This window comes from Molossus molossus, unplaced genomic scaffold (assembly GCF_014108415.1).
Source record: "Molossus molossus isolate mMolMol1 unplaced genomic scaffold, mMolMol1.p scaffold_m16_p_12, whole genome shotgun sequence".
Lineage (NCBI taxonomy): Eukaryota > Metazoa > Chordata > Mammalia > Chiroptera > Molossidae > Molossus > Molossus molossus.
Genome location: NW_023425347.1, coordinates 84,387,504 through 84,410,024, shown reverse-complemented (window position 1 = coordinate 84,410,024; position 22,521 = coordinate 84,387,504). Strand labels below are relative to the sequence as shown.

Here is a 22,521-nt window from a genome sequence, read left to right as displayed (position 1 = left end):
CCTTAAGGTCTTTTTCATGTGTATAATTATACACATAAGAAAATATAATTTTTAAATGCATAAGAAATAAAACAGCACATTATCAAGAGGAAAACGTGGTCTTTGAAGTTGGCATTTTTGCCTTTTTTTCCTCATTCCAGCATCTAATCATGTTCTGAGATGAAAGTACTTCCCTGAAATCACATGGCAGTGTTGGCAGTTATACTGCTGTTGTTCACTTGGTCCTTATCTGCCTGCCCAAGATTTTAATATCTAGAAAGATAAAAATGAGTCAACAGCAGATTCTTGTCTTTCTTTTAACAGAGAAAGGATTTGTTTTTATATTGTTACCCAAAGGTGAAGTTGGTGTTCACTAAGCAGGCGCAAGTGATCAAATGTGAGGGATGGAAATCACTACATAGGCCTCCCAGAAAAGAAACTTATATGGCTCTTGCTTATGTAGCAAGATTTTAGAAAGAGTTTCAGGATTTATTTTCATTTTATGCTAACAGGATAAGGTAGTTTTGTAAGCACAATTGTGGTTGTTTTGATAGTCTCTTCAAATATATAAATCCTTTACTTCAAAAATAACCTGAAAAAAACAATAACATAAAAATTCTGGATTGCATTTACTGAAATGACAGCAAAATACCCATACCCTGTTCTTACTGATACCTGGACTCTCTAAGACAAGAGAGAGGTAATGTATAACTCCCAAAGAACATGGGATTTGATAATCCTGAGATTGAACAAATAGTTTTCAAGAGAAGGTCTTTAGAGAAGAAACAAATCTCCTGTTCTCCCCCACAAAGAAAATACTGAATTATCATACATAGCAGGAACCATTGACTTTTTAAGTAAAATTGAGAATTTTCAAGTAATGTTCCTGCTCAATTAAATATTTGTCTAACATTCTTCCTTCTCATATTCTTGAAACTATCCTTATAGTACTTTATACAAGCAGCTGGCCTTTCTATTGTAACATCTTTTTTCTTGTATATCCCCCATCAGTCCAGACAAGCAACATCTGAATTAACACCTTTGAATCACATTAAGTCTCAATTTGTCTGTCACTATGGATGATTTACACACAGTCATATATTTATTCATGTCCCTGAGAACTTCCTTTCAAAGTTGCCAGGCCAATTTGGTATTTGCATTTGTGCAGCTTTATCTAATCCAGTGGTCCTTGCTGATGGTCATAGCCAGAGGCACAACATTGTCAGTTAAAATTTTTCACTGATGTTATATTCCAAATTTTGAGTGTCTTATGTCATAGGGCTTTTATATCTTCTTTATGCCTCAATCTTCTGGATTTCCAACCTTCTCCTTATATTTAAAAGAATAGTGTTAGCCATTAAAATCAGACTCTGATAAGCATACTTTGAACAATCTTTGTATTCCTCAAAAATATAGTCAGGTTTGATGGACATGTCTTTTGGTCCTACTTGAACTACTTTCTGTTGGCGTGGGAAGAAATGGACTTTAGAACCAGAGACTGAGTTGAGTTTAAACCCAGCTTCATTCCTTACTAGTTCTAAGTTGTTTAACCTCTCCATTTCTTCATCTCTAAAATAGAGATATAGTGACTTGCCTCGTAGTGAGGTGAAAAATTAGATGAGAAAACATCTGGCACATGGATAATATATAATAATGTTAGTTTTCGTTTTATTTTACTGATGTAGGAGATAAAATGCTGGACTAGATAATCAGTCACTTTTTATGTTCTCTCTAAACATACCTTTTCAATTTTTGAATAGCGCAAGGCAAAGCAGTTCTCAAGTCACCTGGTTATAAGCATACTTCGAAGTTCTTACTGAACCTCTATTATGTGCCAAAAACTGTACAAGAGAGTACATAGTAACATAGCTAAGTAACATAGTAAGTGCTTATACCCAAAGAGCTCATAGTCTAATAGAAAAGACTAATGACTAAATTAGTAATGACAGGGTACAATGGGAACAAAAGAGGAATGGTATCTAAACATACTCTGGGCAGCCAGGTGAAAAATTCTAGAACTGACCCTTGAGCTGAGCATGGACTCCCAGGCTAGAGGAACAATATTGACAATATTTACAAAGGCACAGAGGCGAAAGAAAGCATGCTCTGTTCTAGGAATTGCAAATAGTTAAATTAACGGAGAGAAGGATATGTGTGAAGGTGTGGCAGGGTGAAGCTGGAGAGAGAGGTAGGAGTCATATTTTAAAGTATGGTCTGTGTCTTACTAAAGGGTCTGGACTTTAACCAGAAGCAATGAAGAACCACTGAAGGGTTTTAAGCTGCAAAATGGAAATTCAATGTTGTTTTTAGAAATAAACAGCAGAATAGAGGATATATTCAAGGAAGTTTTGAGATGAGAAAGAAGGTAAGAAGAAAAACTTTAATGCATGAGTAGTAAGCTGGATGAAGCATAAATGGAGATAGTAAATGTGGGGATAGAAACAAGCAGATAGGTAAGGGGGATAGTAAAGGGGAATAGAAATGACTTAATGATAAATTCTATGGGAGGTGTTGGATGAGTGTAAGGAAGGCATTGAAGATGATTCTCGGGATTCTGGCTTAAAGACTGGATGAATAATGGTGCCATTTACCAACATAATAGAAATGATGGAGGAGGTTGGGGTGACAAATCCAGACAACAGCAGAGATGAGTTTAATTTGGGACATATTGCATTCCATATGCCTGGGAGGATGTCCAGTAAGTAGTTGGCTGTGTTGTCCAAGGGATCTGGACAACAGAGCCAACTGAAGAAGTGGATTTGGCCATATATGAGAGTGCTGTAAGTGGTAATTTAATCCAACTGCTATCAGTTTTCCTTTATTTCCAATGACTAATACATATCAGGTAATCAGTAAATATTTGTTGAATTGATATTACAGCTTTTACCCTTGGTCTCCTCTGTACATGCTTTGAAAAAAAATGATTGATCTATCTAATTTTACTCAGCAGTAGGCAACTTTGGGCCAGGTGCTGGCCTAAACAATGTTTAATTCATAAATGGCTTCTTGGTGACAGACCACCACTTATCACTTGAGTAGACTGGTACAAAATTGTCTCTTACTTGTTTGATTACCTTAGGCATTTTCCTGCTTATTAGTCAGCCTTCTCAGTTGTAAATGTGTATGTATATGAAAAAGCCATGAAATTCCTCTCCATGTGAAGAGGTTTGGATATGCTATTCACAGAGCTAGCATATAGCAATTTGAGGAAGCCTATTTGTTTATTGATCTACTTTTGGATATCTCTATATCAGCTTGTCTAACCCAAAAGAAATGGTGAGATGAGTACCCTAGAGAGTACAGTGTGTTAATAATATTACAACAAGTTCATTCTAGTGTCCCCAGGCCCTAGTATATTATAGATGCTCAGATAATGTTGATTGAATTAAGTGAATCTATATGATACTTTAGAATTTACAAAGTGCTTTCATTTAGATTATTGTATTTGATCTTCAGAACCCCATGAGTCAAACCGAGTATTCTCATTTCAAGAATAAGGACATCATATACTCTTAGCAAGAATATTTTATGTATCTGCAGACAGAGACAGTTTCTATTGTCATTTCTCAATTCCATTTTTTTGTGTCCTAAGTAATATGTATAATCAGTCAATGAAAGATCTGCCTAATTGAAATTCAATTTGTACCACTTTGTGATGCTCCTCACTGTTTCAAGATGGTTAGAAGAAAAGTTGGCCTCAAGTTCTTGAGTACACTGCATCTTTTCTTGCCTTAACAGAGCACTGATTTATATTCATCACAGTGTAGGCTGGTTTACAAGTAAAGGAACAGCAGCTATGTGAGTACTGAAATGTGTAAGCTGGTCCAAGCATATGTCATTTACTTCAAGAACACCTTTTTAAGAGAGTCTCTGTCTGTGATTCAGTTCTTATGTTGGTATGTAATATAGTAAATTGACCTTACCAAAATTTCAGGCCTAAGTGGCGTATTTACAGCTTTCTGGTGAGCACTTGCATGTGTTACTTCTCATGACATTTGGCTTCTGTTAGATTGTTCATTTTTCAAATGGCTCGTTCTTTTCCTACTAGTATGAATTCCTTCTCGTCTTCCACCTTTAGCACATTTCTTTAAACTTTAGGAATAGGTCCATCTACTGTGGCATTTTCTTCTCATCCACATTCTCTTGGAAGTACTTATTTTAGATCTGTTTTCCTGTGATGTGGGGCATTTAGCCTAAGAGGAAACTGTGTTTCCAGGATTCTTTTCCCTTAGGGGTTGCAGATGTTAGTCATTCATCTGTGAAGAAATGACCTCAGCTGCTGGGTCACTTATATTCTGTTTACAAAGAAATGTTTCATATTTTTTATATTACTTTGAATTCTATGGCAATGATGGGATTAAGTGAGTCTGTGCGGGTGAACTCAACTTCTATATCCCTGCCAACCAAAGTCTAGATTTTAGCTTCTGCGTTAAGCTAGTATGAAGATACACATAGCCTGGAGACATGAAGCAGTTTTCGACCTGATCAGGCTCTTCAAGAATATGTTTTGATTGGCTTGTAAACTGCACTGTATCCTGTGTATAGTAATGAGTTGAGTATTTAGGAATGGCAAAGTAACTCCTTTAAGTATGAAGAGTATGTCACTCAGGAAAGACCATAATAATACAAAATGCTGCCCTGGCTGGTTTTGCTCAGTGGTTAGAGTGTCGGCTGTGGACCAGAGTCGCAGATTTGATTATGGTCAAAGACATGTACCTCAGTTGCGGTTTGTCCCTGGCCCTGGTCGAGTTGTGTGGGAGGCAACCAGTCAATGAGTAACTCTCACATCGATGTTTCTCTCCCTCTGTCTCCTTCCCTCTCTCCCACTCTATCTGAAGATAAATGGAAAAATATCCTTGGTTGAGGATTAAAAAACAAACAAAAAAGTGCTTGGTACAGGGTGAGGGACATCGAACTTACTTCTCAGATTAACAGAGTTCTAGAAATATGACCAAAATGAAGTTAAAACTGCTGAAACTGCTTAATTCTTCTTTTGACTAACTCAGAAGCTAAGATTATTGGTTTATATTAGTATTAATGTTTTTGAGTCCTCTTAAAATCATTGCTGATTTTCACAGTGTACTATATTCCCCTTATTCCTAATCTTCTTGCTTTTGTATGTGTTCATTCATTTGTAGAATATAAATGGCATTCGCACAGAGGCGGCGGCTGCCATGACAAAGGGGCCATCTACCAACCCCGACTCTGAATGGGAGGGCCCCAAGCATTCAGTAATTCCTAGTAAGAGCCAAATGACCACCTTGGAGTCTCCACAAAGCTTTGACTTTGGCTCCCTCTCCATAAGCAGCAAGGAAACAGAAGAGAAGGAGCAGGGGGCACCTGGCTATCTTGATATTAAGGAAATGCCAAGAGGCCTCAGTGGGGAATGTATAGGAATGGAGGAAAAGGCCAGTGCCTTAAAGTTCTCAGTATCACCAGCTTCCTCTCAGCTGCAACTTGGTGAAAAAAAGGCAGAGAGTAGTGAAGAACATGTTACACCAGGAGAGCTACTTGGAAAGCAAAATGGATCATTTCTTGACTCTTGTGTGGGTAACCAGTTCCCCACCCTCATTCGAAGTTTCCAGGTAGTAACCAATTCGGTGATGCAGGTCTAATGACTCACTTTGGGAGAGGGCCAGAATCTGTTCTGTGGAGGAGGTGGAGGTGGAGGTGGTGGTGGTGGTGGTGGTGAGGGTAGTAGTCTCTCTGCTTTTTCAAAATCACAAAATAATATTGAAGCCCTTGATTACTATAAAGAAATTTAGTCAGAGGAATTAACTTCATGAAATGCTTTATCCCCTGATGACTTAACAAGATTCTTGGGTGTAAACTCCAGCTGTTCACCTTTATGAAGCTGGTGTGTGTTTCTCTTTCCCTTGCACAAGTATGGGCAATGTAAAGAGATGAATTTCTAAGACTTATATGAGGAGGAGCTTACAGTGTTCTGAGACCATGCTCAAAAATTCAAATGCTCCTAATTAGAAGGGGTAACTGATTTTATTATGAAATTTCAGGCCCCTCCAAAATTATTTATGTATTGTAGCCACACTGTACAGCCCACCACTCCCACTAACACCACTCACAGGGGCTTCCATGATCATAGGCACTAATCTTCTGTGCTAAGGTGGATGGCCACTTAACTGTATCACAATCAAATGGTAGTTTTAGGGTGATTTATAGTCTTGGGGAAGGTGAATTGATGGACCAGAAGCCTTTGATATTCCACTAATGTTCATTCTTCTGAAATTCTGAGATTAATCACCAGGTGGTGGTAGAACTGATTATTTTCTTTCCAGTTTTCCAAATACTGTTTCTTCTCAATCACTCCAAAGTGAGTATCTGACGTTGATTTGAAAGAAGTTAATGAATTGCAAGGTAATGCATTTTAATGCCACGGCTGTTTCATGTACCATTTGAACTTGGAGGAAACGTGGCTGATTTTCTTAATGGTATAGTCACAAGGGCAAACAAAAGTGACTGCTATTTGGCAAATAGTTTTATTTTCAAATTCTGAAGGTCAGTCTGAAGTGCTTTGTATCACCAGTCATAATTGTCTGATCTTATAGCTTTCCATTAAGCATATGAAAGTGATTGCAGTAATGCTGTTCTGTAATATCCCTCATGATTTGACACCTTGTCAGAAGCTACTTTGGAGTAGTGCCCAAATCTTGGGCAGAGACTGAGCTAGCCCTTTGCTTGATTAGAGCTATCACTTTGATCAGATCAATGACAGAAGATTAGTTCTCCACAGCCTTCAGAAGATTCTGGTAACATTTCTTTACTGCTTCACAGCCCCCCCTGGTGAAGACTCAGACCGTCACCATCTCAGATACTGCCAATGCTGTGAAAAGTGAAATCCCCACCAAAGATGTCCCTATTGTTCACACTGAGACAAAGACCATCACCTACGAGGCTGCTCAGGTAGGACAAGGTTTAATGTTTCAAAACCAAAGACTAGAGTAAACATAGTAAATAATTTTTCTTCACAGGGTTTCTAATTATTTGCTCTAGATAATGCTAGGTTTTTCTGGGGCCATTCTTTTTAGAAGAGATCACTGATCTAAGAATATCCCAAAATACTTCATAAAATCAAAATTGTCTTGGATCTAATTGCTTATATTAACCCAATTCACTTAAGGAAAGCAGTCTAATGTAATGGTTAATAACATGAGCTTTCCCCTGGCTGGTTTGGCTCAGTGTTAGAGCCTCGGCCTGTGGATCAATGAGTCGCAGGTTCATTTCTGGTCAAGGGCACATACCTCGGTTGTGGTTCATCCCCAGTTCTGGTCGGGGTCGTGTAGGAGAGACCCAGTCAATGTGTCCCTCTCACGTCGATGTTTCTCTCTCTCTCTCTCTCTCTCTCTCTCTCTCTCTCTCTCTCTCTCTCTTCCACTCCCTCCCACTGTATCTGAAGATAAATAGAAAAATATCCTCAGGTGAGGACTAAAAAGAAAAAAACAACGAACGTGAACTTTGGGTCAAACAAACCTGAGTTCAAGTCCTCGCTTCTCCATTTATTAAGCAAATAACTGAACATCTCTGAGCTTTAATGCCCCGCCCCACCCCCACCTCTTCCCCACATGACCTGTATCTACCTCATGATTTTGCTATAGATTATATGATATAGTACTGCATTAAATTGACTTGAGCACCATGCCTGAAAACACAAATAAATAACAGCTATAGTTACTAAATTCAATTTAGTACAATTAAATTTAATATCACATAAGAATTTAAGTATTTAAAAGTTTTGTTTATTTCCTACTTTTTTTATTCCCAGCTGAGGACATTTTTTCGATATTTTGTTCAGATAGAGTAGGAGGGAGAGAAAGAGATAAACATCAACGTGAAAGGGACACATCGAGTGTTTGTCATCCGCACGACCCAACCAGGGCCAGGGACAAACTGCAACCGAGGTACATGCCCTTAGCGGGAACCGAACCCGGGTCTCTCTGGACCGCAGGCCGAACGCTGTAACCGCTGAGCCAAACCGACCAGGGCTATGTCCTACTTTTAATAAAATTTTTATTTCACTGACTGAAAGGTTGCAGATTCAGTTCCAGTCAAAGGCATGAACCTGAGTTGCAGATTTGATCCCCGGCCCCAGTTGGGATTGTGCAGGAGTCAACCAATAGATGTGTTTAGCTCACATTGATGTTTCTCTCTCTCTCTCTCCCAAACTCCCTCCCCCCCTCCCTTCCTACCACTCTCTCTAAAAATCAGTGGGAGCCCTGGCCGGTTTGGCTCAGCGGTTGGAGCGTTGGCCTGCGGTCCAGAAAGACCCGGGTTCAGTTCCCGCTAGGGGCATGTACCTCTGTTGCAGTTTGCCCCCAGCCCAGGTTGGTCATGCGGGTGGCAGCCACTCAATGTGTCCCTTTCACGTCGATGTTTCTCTCTCTCTCTCTCTCTCTTTCTTCCTCTCTCTCCCTCCCACTCTATCTGAACAAAAAATGGAAAAAAGTCCTCGGGTGAGGATGAAAAAAAAAAATCAGTGGGAAAATATCCTTGGGTGAGGATTAACAAAAACAAAAATATTTCTCTTTCATTATTGGCAATTTGAATGAGGTAGGGTTGGTTATGTTGAATTGTTTTTCTTTCCTTTATTTTTTAATTCACAGAAGCCAACTGTAATAAAAACTTTTCCCTTGCCCTGGCCTGTTTGGCTCAGCAGTTAGAGCATTGGCCCATGGACCAAAGAATCCCAGGTTTCATTCCAGCCAAGAGCACGTACCTCGGTTTCGGTTGGTCCCTGGTCCTGGTTGGGGTCGTGCAGGTGGCAGCCAAGCAATGTATCTCTCTCACATCGATATTTCTCTCTCTGTCTCTCTCTGTCTCTCTCTCTCTGTCTGTCTCCCCACCCCCCCACTCTGTCTGAAGATAAATGTAAAAATATTCTCAGGTGAGGATTTTAAAAAATAAATAAATATAAATTTAAAAAATTAAAAAAACAAAAACCTTTTCCCCTGTATAAATTGAGCTGTTAATTCATTTCTGCAATAAATATTTCTTTTTTTAGTTTTTTTAATTTATTAATTAAATTTTTAGAGAAAGATAAACACTGATTTGTTGTTCCACTTATTTATGCATTCATTGGTTGCTTTTTTTTTTTTTATCTTGATTTTAGAGAGAGAGAAACATTGATCAGTTGCCTCCCATATGCAACTGGACCAGGGACCGAACCTGCAACTCGGGACTGTGCCCTGACCTGAAATTGAACTAGCACCTTTTGGTGCATGGGATGACGCTCAACCAACAGAGCTACCTGGCCGGCCAGGACTAAATATTGAGCATTTATTTATTAGGCCAAAGCAGTGTACAAGGTAAACACTGGTCATATCCTCTGGAACTTATATTTGATCAGGAGAGACAGACAATACATAACACAAATATATAAATTTCAGACAGTGAAGTGCTACAAAAAAACAAAACTAGCCCTGGCTCAGTGGTTAGAGTATCGGCCTGCGGTCCAGAGAGACCTGGGTTCAGTTCCCACCAAGGCCATTTACCTCGGTTGTGGTTTGTCCCCAACCCTGGTTGATCGTGCGGGTGGCAACCACTCGTTGTGTCCCTTTCACATCGATGTTTCTCTCTCTGTCTCTCTTCCTCTCTCTCTCTTCCACTCTATCTGAACAAAAAATGGAAAAATGTCCTAGGGTGAGGATAAAAAAAAGAAAGAAACAAAACTAAAATAAGGAGTTAGACAATCTGGGATTACATTGAAAGGTTGCTACTTTGGGGCTAGAATAGAAAATTCTCCCTGAGGAGATGACATTTTGGCCAAGGCCTGCAGGATGACTAGCTGCATCACTTCAAACAAAGTACTTATCTCTCTCAGCCTCTGGTTCCTCAGCTGTAAAATAGGGATACTACCCATTATTACAAGATTTGGGGGAGGATTAAGTGAAATGATATTTGTAAAGTTTTTGGCACATTCATAGACATTTAGTTAATGTTAGAATGCTTCCCTCTTCTCTTTCTTGTGCTCTAGAGTGTGGACTTTGAATTTGGGAAATAATGAGAAGTTGCTTAAATTTTTTAATAGTGGTGATAAAGTGGCATAATTAAAGCAATGATTTTGGAAGATGATTCCTAAAGCTGTGTGCTGACTATATTAAAGTAGTGGGATGCCTGGAGACAGAAATATGACTAAAACAGGTCTGGGGAGATGCTTGTGAAGAACCGAAGTGTAGCCTGAGGAAACAGTGAAAGACAGAATTGTGTCAGGAGAGACAGAGTGAATGAATAGGACTTGGCAGTGAGAGGGACTAAAAAAGGGAAGGAAAGAACTACTTGCTTATGAGAGGAAGTCCTTTATGTTGTCACTACCATGGAAACAACCTAAATGTCCATCATTGGGGCACAAGTTAAATAAATTATGGTACATCCAATGTAGGTAGTTCTATGCAGCTATTTAAAAAAGCTTCTGATGGGAATAATCTATTGGTAAATGAAAAAGCACAGTGCAAAATGATGTAAATAATCTGTAGAAAAAAGTGCCAGGCAGGCATATAATAAGCACCAGATAATTTTTTGCTATTATAATTATTTATTTGCTTGTTATAAGTACTTTTTCTTCTATTTTTATTATCTTGCCAGACAAGTATACCCAGGAACCTTTTTGCTATTCTTCCACAATCCCACGCTTTGGGAAATATGGTGAGAAGAGATGGAGAGCCAGAATAGGGTTTTACAGTTTGTGTATATGTGTGCTTCCCTCCAGTGAAATGCACAGATTGTAAGTGTTCTTTTTGATTGGCTTTGACAAATGTATATACCTTTGTAACCAAGACACATTTGGGATACAGAACATTTCCATCACTCCTTTTTTTGTAACTTTTTCTAGTCAGTCCCTATCCCTCTAGGCAACTGCTCTGATTTTTATCACCATAGCTTGGTTTTGCCTGTTCTGGGACTTCAAATAGAGTATACAATAGAACACTTTTGTGTCTGAACATGTTTTTCAGATTCATTTATATTATATGAATCCACAGTTTACTGTTTTTTATTGTCGAATAGTATTTCATTATGTGAATTTACCACAATTTGTTTATCCTTTTATTTGTTGATGGACATTTGAGTTGATTTCAGTTTGGGGCAATTAGGAATAAAGCTGCTATAAATATTTGTGTGGGAGTCTTTCTGTGGACCTATGTTGTCTTGGGTAAACACCTAAGAGTGGAATTGCTGGGTCACAGGATAAATGGATGTTTAACTTTACAAGCAACTGTCAAAGCTATAGTACCATTTTGGGGAAACATTGGTAGGAGGGTCAAGGAAACCAAGTCTGACGTGGGAAGAGTATAAGTTGGAAATTCTAACAGTGTTTCCTCCATCTTCTACCTTCTTCAGAGACAGAAAGGGAGGAGTAAGGGGGTGGGGGAAAGGTAAAATAAAATTACAGGTTTAGTAAAGGAAGAGCTCTTTTAAAAGGCTTAGCCACCCTGGCCAGTTGGTTGGGCACCGAAGGTTTGTCTGTTTGATTTCTGGTCAGGGCACATGCCCAGGTTGTATGCTGACTATATTAAAGTGGTGGGATGCCTGCAGACAGAAATATGACTAAAACAGGTCTGGGAAGACCTGGTCAGGGCGCATGCAGGAGGAAGCTGATTGATCTTTTGCTCTCACGTCAATGTTTCACTCTCTCTCCCTCTCCCTTCTTCTCTCTGTAGAAACAATTTAAAAATAAATAAAATAAAAATAAAAAGGTTTGCCCGGCTAGTGTGGCTTAGTAGTTGAGCATCGACCCGCGCACCAAGAAGTTGCCAGTTTGATTCCCCGTCAGGGCACATGCCCAGGTTGTGGGCCCCAGTGGGGGGCATGCAGGAGGCGGCCAATCAATGGTCCCTCTCATCAGTGTTTCTATCTCTTTCCCTCTCCCTTTCTATCTCTCTGAAATCAATAAAGAAAAAATATTTTTTAAATTTTATAATAATAAAATATAATAATAATAATAAAAAGTTTTAACCCTCCTGGCATGCAAATTTATATTCTTATAACAATTTACAAATTGTTATTTCTGTAATCTCTTTTGATCTTCAAAACAAAGCTCTGGTGGAGGCAGAACTACCTTTTATGAATGGGAAAACGTAAACACAGAGAAGTCAGAATAACTTGTCTCGTTATTAGAGCTTGGACCCAAACCTCTGTCTTCAAACAAGAAGTTTCTCACCCTAAGTCCTAGTTCAAACACTTATTAATGATAGAACCATAACCAATTATTTAACCTCTCTGGACCTCAGTTTTCTTAGCTATATACAGTGAGTATAATAATAGGACCTACCTCAGATACTGAGAAGTATAATTGGGATAACAGTTACATTATGTGGTTGGCACATAGTAGGATTGTAGTAAATATTAGTTAAGTCTGAATCTAAGGTAGATAAGAGGGTCTGGGCTGAAGAAAGTATCAGCGAACTAGCCAATAATACACCCAGTATGATGGTGCCACGACCATGTTCCCTCTCTTTGTTTTGTCTAGATTCCTACTTGGAAGGGAACCCAGCCAGGGACTTCTCCTTCCTAATTATCTTCTCCTTCCTCCAATATCTCAAAGTTTTGCCTTAGTAAAATGTGGTCCTGTTCATAAAAAGTTTGGAGGCCTCTGCTTATAATACAAATGACTTGTTTAAAGAGGTAGAGAAAGATAATAAACACAATTTTTGCTTCAAGATTCTTTTTTTTTTTTTCAATTTTTTTTCTTTATTGATTTTTAGAGAGAGAGGAAGGGAGAGGGAGATAGAAACATCGATGAGAGAACATCGATTGGCTGCCTCCTGCATGCTCCCCACTGAAGATCGGGCCCACAACCTGGGCATGTGCCCTGATTGGAAATCGAACCAGTGACCTCTTGGTGCATGGGTTGATGCTCAACCACTGAGCCACACCGGCTGGGCTGCTTCAAGATTCTTTATGAAAATAATTGCAATTCTCGCCCTGGCTGGTTTGGGTCAGCGGTTAGAGTGTCGGCCTGCGGTCCAGAGAGACCCAGTTTTAGTTCCCACCAAGGGCATGTACCTTGGTTGCAGTTTGTCTGTGGCCCTGATTGGGTCGTCCGGGTGGTAGCCACTCGATGTGTCCCTTTCATGTCGATGTTTCTCTCTCTCCCTCCCACTTTATCTGAACAAAAAACGAAAAAATGTCCTCGGGTGAGGAAAAGAAAAAAAAGAAGGAAATAATTGCAATTCTCTAAATCCTCCTCTGAGACAGTGTACAGTACCAGGTATTTTAGGTCATTAGCATCTGAAAAGCATGTTGCTATAGGCAGCCTCTATCTTTCCAGTCTCATTTGCTTCCATCTTGATTGTGGGGTTATCAGCAGCTTCGAGTCTAATGGCCCTAACTTTTCATCAGATTGAGTTTGGTTCCTGCCAACCATCTCTCTTCTTTTTTGCTAATGTCATTTCTCAGCCTGACTATAGTATGTTTGTCTTGGTCGTAATGTGGTGAGCTCCAGAGAAACAAGAAGTAGCCTCAGCCCTTGTTCTCTATATAGATTAATTGTATAGCTCGGCATTTTTTTTCTTCTTCTTGGGTATATGCTCCTAGCAGGAACCTAATCCGGGACTCTCTGGTCCGCAGGCCAACGCTCCAACCGCTGAGCCAAACCAGCCAGGGCAGGCATTTTGAATATTTAAAAAAAATGTTTTTAGAGCCTGGCTGGTGTGGCTCAGTGGATTGAGCATTGTCCCATGGACTGAGAGGTCCTGGTTCGATTCCTGGTCAGGTCACATGCCCCTTTTGCGGGCTCCATCCCCAGTAAGGGGCATATAGGAGGCGGCCCATCAGTGTTTCTCTCTCACATCGAGGTTTCTATCTCTTTCTCCCTTTTTCTCTCTCTAAAAAATCAATGCAAACATATTTTTTTAAATTCTGTTTAGAGAGAGAGAAACATTGACTTGTTCCTCTTATTTATGCATTCACTGGTTGCTTCTTGTATGTGCCCTGACCGGAGATCAAACATGCAACTTTGGCATATCTGGACAATGCTCTAACCAACCGAGCTACCCAGCCAGGGCATGAATACTTTTAAACCTCTCCTATAATAAGGAGGATCCATTTCAATAATAGTGTTGTCAGAAATGTCATTGAGAGATTATGTATATTTCCTTACACTTTGCCTTGAAGAGACATTTCCTACCCCATTTGTTCCAGTCTCCCATCTCTATGGTCAAAGAAGATAACCTGAGATTTTGGCCCCATAAGCCCCAACAAGGACCTTTTGAGGTCTTTTCCGGAAAGCTTACCCTATGATTCCAAACCTACCCATGCTTTAGCAACCAAGGGTTTATGCCTTTCCTGCCTTGGGTGGTTTGAATAAAGAGCTCCAGATTTGTAGAGAGGACAACTGCCACCCACTAGTTTTGAGTTTTGGGGCAAATCATTCATCTTCTGAGCCTGAGTTTTTTTTTTACCTGGGAATGCTAATAAACCTCAGCACTTCTATTTACTTATAGGGCTATGTGAGCATCAAAAAGGTCATGACAGTGCATAGTTCTTGTGGAACTATGAGTCTGGTGGAACCCATGGCTACATTCCACCTCCTCTTTCTGATCTACTTCTATTATTGACTCAATGCCAAAGGAAACTGGATCTATCCAACTTTTTTTTGGAAGGAGTCTCGTTGCCAGAGTATTTTTTAAAATTGTATTTATTAAGATATCACTGTAAAGGAATCAGGGTTTTGATTTAGAATGTACACCTGAAGAGCAGAACTGCATTCTGCAACATTTGCCCATAACGCTTCCTGAGAGGCACAATGATGGGTCATGTTCCCTTCTCTTCTGCAGACTGACGACAACAATGGGGACTTGGACCCAGGAGTCTTGCTGACAGCTCAGACCATCACATCTGAGACCACCAGCAGCACCACCACAACTCAGATTACCAAGGTAACAGACCAGCCAGTACTTCCTTCTGGAATCCAGTGGCATGTCAAGCTTGCTGCCTCTCTGCAGGACGGACCCTGGTCCATAAACAAGGGTTTCCTGCTCCGTCCTTACTGAGCCAAATTATTCCCAGTGTCCCAAGTGGAAAGGACTTGCTGCTTTCCCCAGGAATAAACCAAGGGAGACCTTCAGAATGTCCCTGCCTACTTGGTAGTCTCATAAAGTCACATGTGGTTGTTCTCTTTACACATTGTCTGATTCTTCAGTTAGTGAGTCTCCTATCTGGCTATGGAGGTAAGTTTAAAAAATCAACTTAAGGGCAAGTGTTGTTGGTATTATTATGCAACCATATTTTTTAAGCCAAAAAACAAGAACACGGGGTCCAACAAAGAATTTTTGTCATGCCCATGATCAAGGCCATGGGAACTATATCAGATGCCGAAATACTGGAATTATTACAGTATTGCTTATGGGGGCAAGAGGGACAACATCTCTACGATTGGAACTGCTCCCAGACAGTTGGACAGGCCACATTTGCTGCAGCACTAGAGGAAAATGATTTTCTTATAAGTAGGAAATCTAGACTTCTGACCAGGCTCTGTCATCACCACACAGATAATGGGAAGCCTGTTACGTAACATATCTAGACCATGCATCTGTCTATTGTGTTTACTCACTGCATTTCTGTGGTATTTGGGAGGAATAAAAAGGGAAAAGTAAACAAATTGAAAATTATGACTTTGTTTAACTTATTGAAGATTTTAGCAATCCCAGGGAATAGAGGTGTGTTCATTTAGCAGGTCCAGCTAAGACTTTGGACAAGTAGGTGAGAAGCTATCCTATCCGGTACCCAGCAGCAGATTAAAATTTGGATTGGAACTTTCAGAATAATTTCTTGTTGTTTCTTTTTTCTTTCTTTCTCTTATGACCACCTCCCTTTGGTTTCAGACTGTAAAAGGTGGAATATCAGAGACCCGGATTGAAAAGAGAATTGTGATCACAGGAGATGCTGATATTGACCATGATCAGGTGGGGATGATGAGGAGATTCTGGGCATGGGAGGAGGCCCTGGGCAGGAAGATTGATGGATGCAAAAGACACCTCTGCCAGTTTCACCTCCAGAGAGCCCCCTCGGCTACTCCAGCTCTTACTCCAGAAGAAAGACGAAGGGAATCAGATCACAGAGGCCTGTGGGATGGGGGCCGTAGATTGTCGAAAAAAGGAAGTGTAATAGGAAGAAATGGACTTTAGACTCAAAACACCTGAGTTAACATCCTAGGTCTTAACCATATTCTAGCTCTTAACTCCCAAGGCTTCCACTTCCTCATCTATAAAATGGGCATTTTAGCATCTTCCTCTCAAGGTTGTTGTGAGACTCAGTGATATATGAATGTATAACACATAGCATATGGTGGTCTCCAAGTAAATGGAGCTGTTGCAGTTTGGGGGATATCGGGTACCTGAACCTGTGCTAGGGACAGTAGGTGGTATCAAAGCAAAAGGAAGGTATGACCTCTACCCTAGGGGCCATCATAGCTCAGGAGACAACTAAGGGGACATAGACTGGACTTGATTTCTGCCCTAAAACTATCACTCACTGTGTGACCTTGGACAAATCACTTTACCTCTGATATTTTTTCCTCTCCTAAAAGAGTACTTTGATCTAGATCATTTCTGGGCCCTTCTGAGAGCTACCATCTATGTTTTTATGTTAATTAGGTCCTAATTCTGTGCTGCAAGCAATTAGCAAATAATAAGGTCAGGATTAATGTTCCCAATCCTCTGCCAGTGAGGTTAGAAGAGTAGCTTCAGAGAAGAGGGGGAGGAAGACACTGCATGCACTTCCGGAATCATTGACCAGTAGCTCTATGGCCTTTATGCTGATGTGCTGCGTGCATTTAAAAAGAGGAAGAAAGAAAACCTGAGCTGCAGTGCTGGCAGTTCCCTTGGCAGCAGGGTTGAGACTTAAAGCTAAGAATGCCGGCTGCCGAGCCCCAGCAACAAGGCTGCTCAGCCCAAGTGTGTGGGGTTTGAAGTGAGATAGACCTGGGTCGAATCCTGACTCCATTGCTCACTGGTTGTATGCCCTTGAACAGGTGACTTGACTTCTCTAAGATGTAGTTTCACCATCTATAAAGATAATCTTAGGTTATTTTCAGGGTTGTGGTGACAAAGGGACAAGCACACTTGATAGCTCAGAGAGAGGCTCCAGGGTTCCGCAGTTCTTGTAGGTTCTCAGGGCTACATGAAAGGGGTAAGGTGTGGTGCTTTCTGGATGGGGAAGGGAAGCACTTTAAGAAGGACTATTCAGCCCTGGCCGGTTTGGTTCAGCGGTTAGAGCGTCGACCTGCGGTCCTGAGAGACCCGGGTTCGGTTCCCGCTAAGGGCGCTTACCTCGGTTGCAGTTTGTCCCCGGCCCTGGTCGGTTGTGCGGGTGGCAGCCACTCGATGTGTTCCTTTCACGTCGATGTTTCTCTCTCTTTCTCTGTTCCTCTCTCTCCCTCCCACTCTACCTGAACAAAAACAAAAAAAAAAATGGAAAAATGTCCTCAGGTGAGGATAAAAAAAAAGAAGGACTATTCAGGAGAAGTGTGATGCAGGCTTTCATAGAGAGATAGGTAAAAGCCAGAGGAACCAAAGAGAGGGCTGGGCTGGGCCCTGAAGCAGATGAGTTGGGCAAAAAGGGCAGATGAGCAGGGGCCTACAGAGGTGGTAGTTCCAAGAATGGCTTTCATGAGTCAAGAGACAAAAGAGGGATTTCCTTTCTTCCTCTGTCCCTCCATCCCCATCTTAGAGATTGTTTCTTTTCTTAAAATAATTTTGTTGATTTTTAGAGACAGAGGAAGGGAGAGGGAGAAATGTCAATTGGCTGCCTCGTGCACACCTATTAGCATGCCCTCTACTGGCAATCTAGCCTGCAACCCTGACATGTGCCCTGACCAGGAATCAAACCTGTTACGTTTTGGTGCATGGGACGACACTCAGCCAACTGAGCCACGCTGGCCAGGGCAGCTAGAGCCTTTTTTTTTTAATCCTCACCCGAGGACATTTTTGCGTTTATCTTCAGATAGAGCCGGAGGGGGAGAGGGAGGAAGAGAGAGAGAGAAACATCCATGTGAGAGAGACACATTGACTGGTCGCCACCACACAACCCCAACCGGAGCCGGGGTCGAACTGCAACTGAGGTACGTGCCCTTAGCAGGAACCGAACCCAGGCCTCTCTGGACTGCAGGCCGACGCTCTAACTGCTGAGCCAAACCAGCCAGGGCCAGAGTCCTTTTAATAGGGTTGCCGTCTCTGAGAAGTGCTGTGCTACCAGCCTCCAAAGGCTGCCGCACCTTGGGGTTCTCAGCTAGAGGCTCAGAGACTTGCAGCCCAAGGAGAGTGGCAGCGTCATTGCTCTTTCCCTCTGATCCCTCTAACTTATCTAAAACTATCAAACCACCTTCAGATGCTAACCCCCCCCCCCAACCTAAAAGACAGAATGGTAAAGAGGAAAGCCCAGTGGACTTAAGTTAGAACCCCTGTGGCATTACTTACTAGCTGTGAAACATTAAGCACTTTAACCACTGAACCTCAGTTTCCTCATTTATAAAAAGGGAAATAATGGGTCTACCCTTATTCATTGGGTTGTTATGAAGATTAATTATATAATAAGTAATGCAGTTAGGCTAGTACATGATATGTAATAGGCCCCCCACTCTTCCTTTCTTCTCCCTACTTTAGCCAAAGACAGCTCTTCCTTTTTCTTCCTTTTTGTAGAATGCTTCTTTATTTTCCTCTTCTGTTCTGAACTTCCCAGGCACCCTTTGTTGAACATAGATTTTGCTTTGTCCTTTAGACTCACTTCTGAGTGGATCCTCCCAGACTCACCCAGCAGGTGCTGCCATCAGCCCTGCTCTCATCATAAGGAAGCCCTGATTCCTTAAAGACAGCTCTAACCTTCCCCGTCTCTGTGTTTTTAGTACAGGAGCGTCCTTGTGCAGGATAGAGTGGGTAAGGTATTACCAGCTGGGCTTAGCCTAACTGCTGCCCTGGTATTGCAAACAGGATTGAATTTGCCAGAAAAATGCTGTCCTATGACGCCTGCCGTACTTCATCAGCCAGGGTGCTTTCTGCCTGACAGGTATCCTTTCTGTCTTTCTCAGGTCCTGGTTCAGGCCATCAAGGAGGCAAAGGAGCAGCATCCAGACATGTCAGTGACCAAGGTGGTCGTCCATCAGGAGACCGAAATCTCTGAGGAATGAGCTCAGGTAGGGGCTGTTCTTGCTGTCGTGGAGGGTGCTCACTATCCCAGCCTCAGAGCACACTGGACAGGAACCCTGGCCACTCTGGGAGCTTGGTACAGTGAAGGCAGGGGAGAGATTGATGAGGGCCACATAAGTTAAGTATTTGGCTCCAACTGAAACAGTGAGGTCTCCTTGTGTCCTCCCGCCCTTAGCAGTGCCAGCAGTGATGGGTTGGAGGAGATACCCCAAAAGTGATGTAGATCCCCACCCACCTCTTGAATCTTCATGCAACCTCTTGCTTCTCTACCTCGCCTGCCTCCCCGTTCTTTCTGCTGCTCTGCTCCTTGCTGTCCCAGAGAAGGTCCAGAGAACAAAACCAGGAAAAGCAGGGCCGGGCTGTCTGGAAATGGAGGGTTTGGGGGACAGGAAGAAGTGGCTAAAGTTCTTGCAGCAGACTAGAGAGTTGGAAGCAGGTTAGCTGCTTTTTGGGAGATGGGGATCCAGATAAAGTCATGCCTAAAAGTAGTTTACAAATGACTTGAAGATGCCAACAATCCCCAGTCAGGGCTAGGTCCTATAGAGCCGCTCAGACCTTAATTATTACTTGTGGCCACAAGAATTTGGTAATGGGACTGGGTAAGTCTTCTTTGCAGGAATTATCAACTTCGCTTTTCTTTCCTTTAGGAATCATCTATCCCCCAACTCCCTGCCCATCTATCCAAGAGGAAACCAGAGAAATGAGAAAGAAGCTAACCTGCAATAATCAGACTTCAGACTTTCAAGATTATTCTAAACCACCAGAAAATTAATTTCATTTTCTATTTGGAGTTTATACCAACAGAGTCTTCTAGATATCACTGACCTTTTGAATACCTTTTCTATATTGTGATACCAGAACTGTTCAACTTTTCACTCTACAGACTGTTTTTAAAGAGCTTTTGTTTTTTATGGGGTGGTTTGTAACCCCGTCAACCTAGCCTATCCCCATTTATTTCCAACCCAGATACTGACAGGGTCCACAGAATTCTTCTGGAAATCCTTCAAAGACTCTGTCAGCTGTGTTGGGGGCCAAAGCCAGCTTAATGGGGCTGCCTTGCTCTTCCCCTCGTTTTATACCCTTTGGATAACAGCAGAAACTTTAAAAACCAGCCCTTTTCAGAGCCAATGATGTGACTTTACCAGAATGTCAGGTAGGGTGCTGCCCTGACCCACATACCCCAGGAAAGTATCCCTGTCCCTTTGTGGAGGGTGGTTTGGGTAAGGCAGAGACCTCTGCTAAGAATGTAGTATTGTTTTTCCTCCCTCCTATTCTTTTTTTTTTGGAGCTTCTCTAGATCAAAGACATAAGAAGTTGCTCAGCTGTATCTGATACTGTGAATGTTTTAACAGATCCGTGGCCTTCACCTTCCTGCCCTCCCTCCCTTTTACCTCATCAGAAGCCATGGCTCTGCTAAGTGCTCCCCCCACCTCCCATCTCAGGAGAGCAAAACTCACGGAAAAATAGGCACTTTTGGCCAAAAGCACTAATGGCACATTTTTAGTGGTGATTTGGGCAAAGAAAGTGAATGAGGTTTTTGAAAGGTTTTCTAGTTCTGGGAATATGCACTTCACACAGGGGAATGGTGGGGTTTACCTCAGTCAGATCCTGCTAAGAAGCACTTCCAGGTGACCATCCCTGGGCCTCTTCTTTAACCCTGGGACGATAGGGAATGTGACTCAGAGAGGGGGCTGTGTTCCTTGCCTGTCTTTCCACCAGCACCTGCCTGTGGGCACCCTTCTGCAGTAAGGGAACTGGCTTTTAGGGGCCATCCTTCCCCAAAGACCCCATGTGCCAAGGGGTATAAGCACCAGCTCTGCTCATCTGAGGTCTCCCAGGGTTTGTAGACTTTATTTTTATGGTGGATTTGGGTTTAATTCTTTTGTTTTGGTTTTGAAAGGGAGGATTGAGTCCCAATTCCACCATTCCTGGTACAGATTTGGGGGCATTTTTATTCAGTAGGTCTTCTCTAATCTTCCAGCTTGCTTCCCACAGAAGTGAATTCATGGGACGGCATTTTTCTGGTTCAGAGTCCACAATCACTGGGGGCTCAAGGGCAGTGAGCAAGAGAGAAGTCTAGCACCTCTGCTCCCCATGATGGGAGCCAATAGCATGTGTCCAAAGTCTCTGCTGGCTGAGTTGTTTAGACACTCAGTTGGTTTGAACTGATTTCAGGTGTGTGCATTTTTCTTTTAGTAGTTATGTGGGGTTGTTACTAACCAGCTCTCTGGGAGGTACAGAAGAGCTCAGGTGGGATGTGTGACAGGCTTGGGGAGGTTGTCCTGTCTCAGGAACAGACTTGGATCCCATGGGCATAGGGTCTGAAATGATGGGGCTTTCTGGTTGGTGCCCAAACCTGGATGGTGCTGGGGTTAGATGTGCAGTTCACATCCAACAAGCGTACAATGTGAGCTTGCTTCCCAGTGGCCCGCTGTCCTGCTGAAAGCCATTGTGGCTCCCAAAGCTGTCACCTGTGGAATGCAGAGGACGAGGAAAGGAAGCGGGCACACCAAGTGCATTAGAAACCTGGTAGACTGGATATTCTGTGCCATCCAGAGCAGTGTGGCAGCTTTCAGAGCACAGGACCACGAATCAGGGGGCCTAACCTTTCCCTCAGCTCTGTCACCAACTCAATACACTTCTCCTTGCCGCTTTCTTGTCTATAAATTGGACCGGAAAAAATATGTAATGCCCTTCCAGCACTGAGAAGTCATGATTTGGACAAGCTAGCAAGAGGGATGTCCTTCCAAGCCTTTTCCTCTTTCCTCCCTCTCTGGTAACAGATCTTGGGGTTTGGCAATAGTTTGGATTTTTTTCTTCCTGCAGTTGTGTGTGTGTGTGTGTGTGTGCCACGCGTGCATGAAGAAGAGCAGGCTGTCCAGGTGGAAATGAAGAGGGGAGGGACTTGGCAGCAGTTTTCCTAAAGCGACTCAGACACATCACAGTAACAGCTCTCACTGCAATTTTATTTTTATTTCACTTGAGAAATAAAGACTTCCTCCAAGCCACATGAGGTCTCTGCCACCCACCCACCCACCACGCTGGACCTGCATTTACAGAGCCTGGCTGCAGGGATCTGTCGGGGCATCTTTGACCCCCTTCCCAGGCCCCCACACCATGTGTTCCGCAGGGCAGCTGAGGATGAGGATACAACAGTCCACCCTGGGAAATGGAGCCAGAGCTATGGCCTTACCAAAAGCAAGGAGTGAATGCTCATAGGAAATATCTGCCCAGGATCTCAGCCCCAGGCTGGTTGTTTTACAAATCTCTCTCAAATGTATTATTTTGGTGACAAAAATGAAGGAGCTTTGTAAAATTTTTAAAAATTATGAATCATATTAAGTAGTTGTTTACATTTCTTGACAAAATAGGAACTATGGCAGCAGAATCA

At 42.1% G+C, this 22,521-nt stretch overlaps 1 protein-coding gene across 13 annotated transcripts in view; it reads left to right on the top strand.

Moving 5' to 3' along the window:
* Positions 1-22,112, top strand: part of EPB41 (erythrocyte membrane protein band 4.1) — a 185,429-nt gene extending 163,317 nt beyond the window's left edge. For 8 of the 13 annotated variants that reach the window (XM_036257112.1, XM_036257098.1, XM_036257102.1 and 5 more), the window contains 5 exons: positions 6,772-6,900; positions 14,766-14,867; positions 15,813-15,893; positions 19,013-19,117; positions 19,778-22,112. In XM_036257112.1, the coding sequence (XP_036113005.1) occupies positions 6,772-6,900; positions 14,766-14,867; positions 15,813-15,893; positions 19,013-19,111 (411 nt within the window). In that variant the 3' untranslated portion in view covers positions 19,112-19,117; positions 19,778-22,112. Of the gene's footprint in view, positions 1-2,209; positions 2,239-5,117; positions 5,565-6,275; positions 6,338-6,771; positions 6,901-14,765; positions 14,868-15,812; positions 15,894-19,012; positions 19,118-19,777 lie in introns of those variants that run through there. The other 5 variants (XM_036257110.1, XM_036257106.1, XM_036257113.1 and 2 more) reach the window with 4 other exon arrangements.
* Positions 22,113-22,521: the final 409 nt, after the last annotated feature.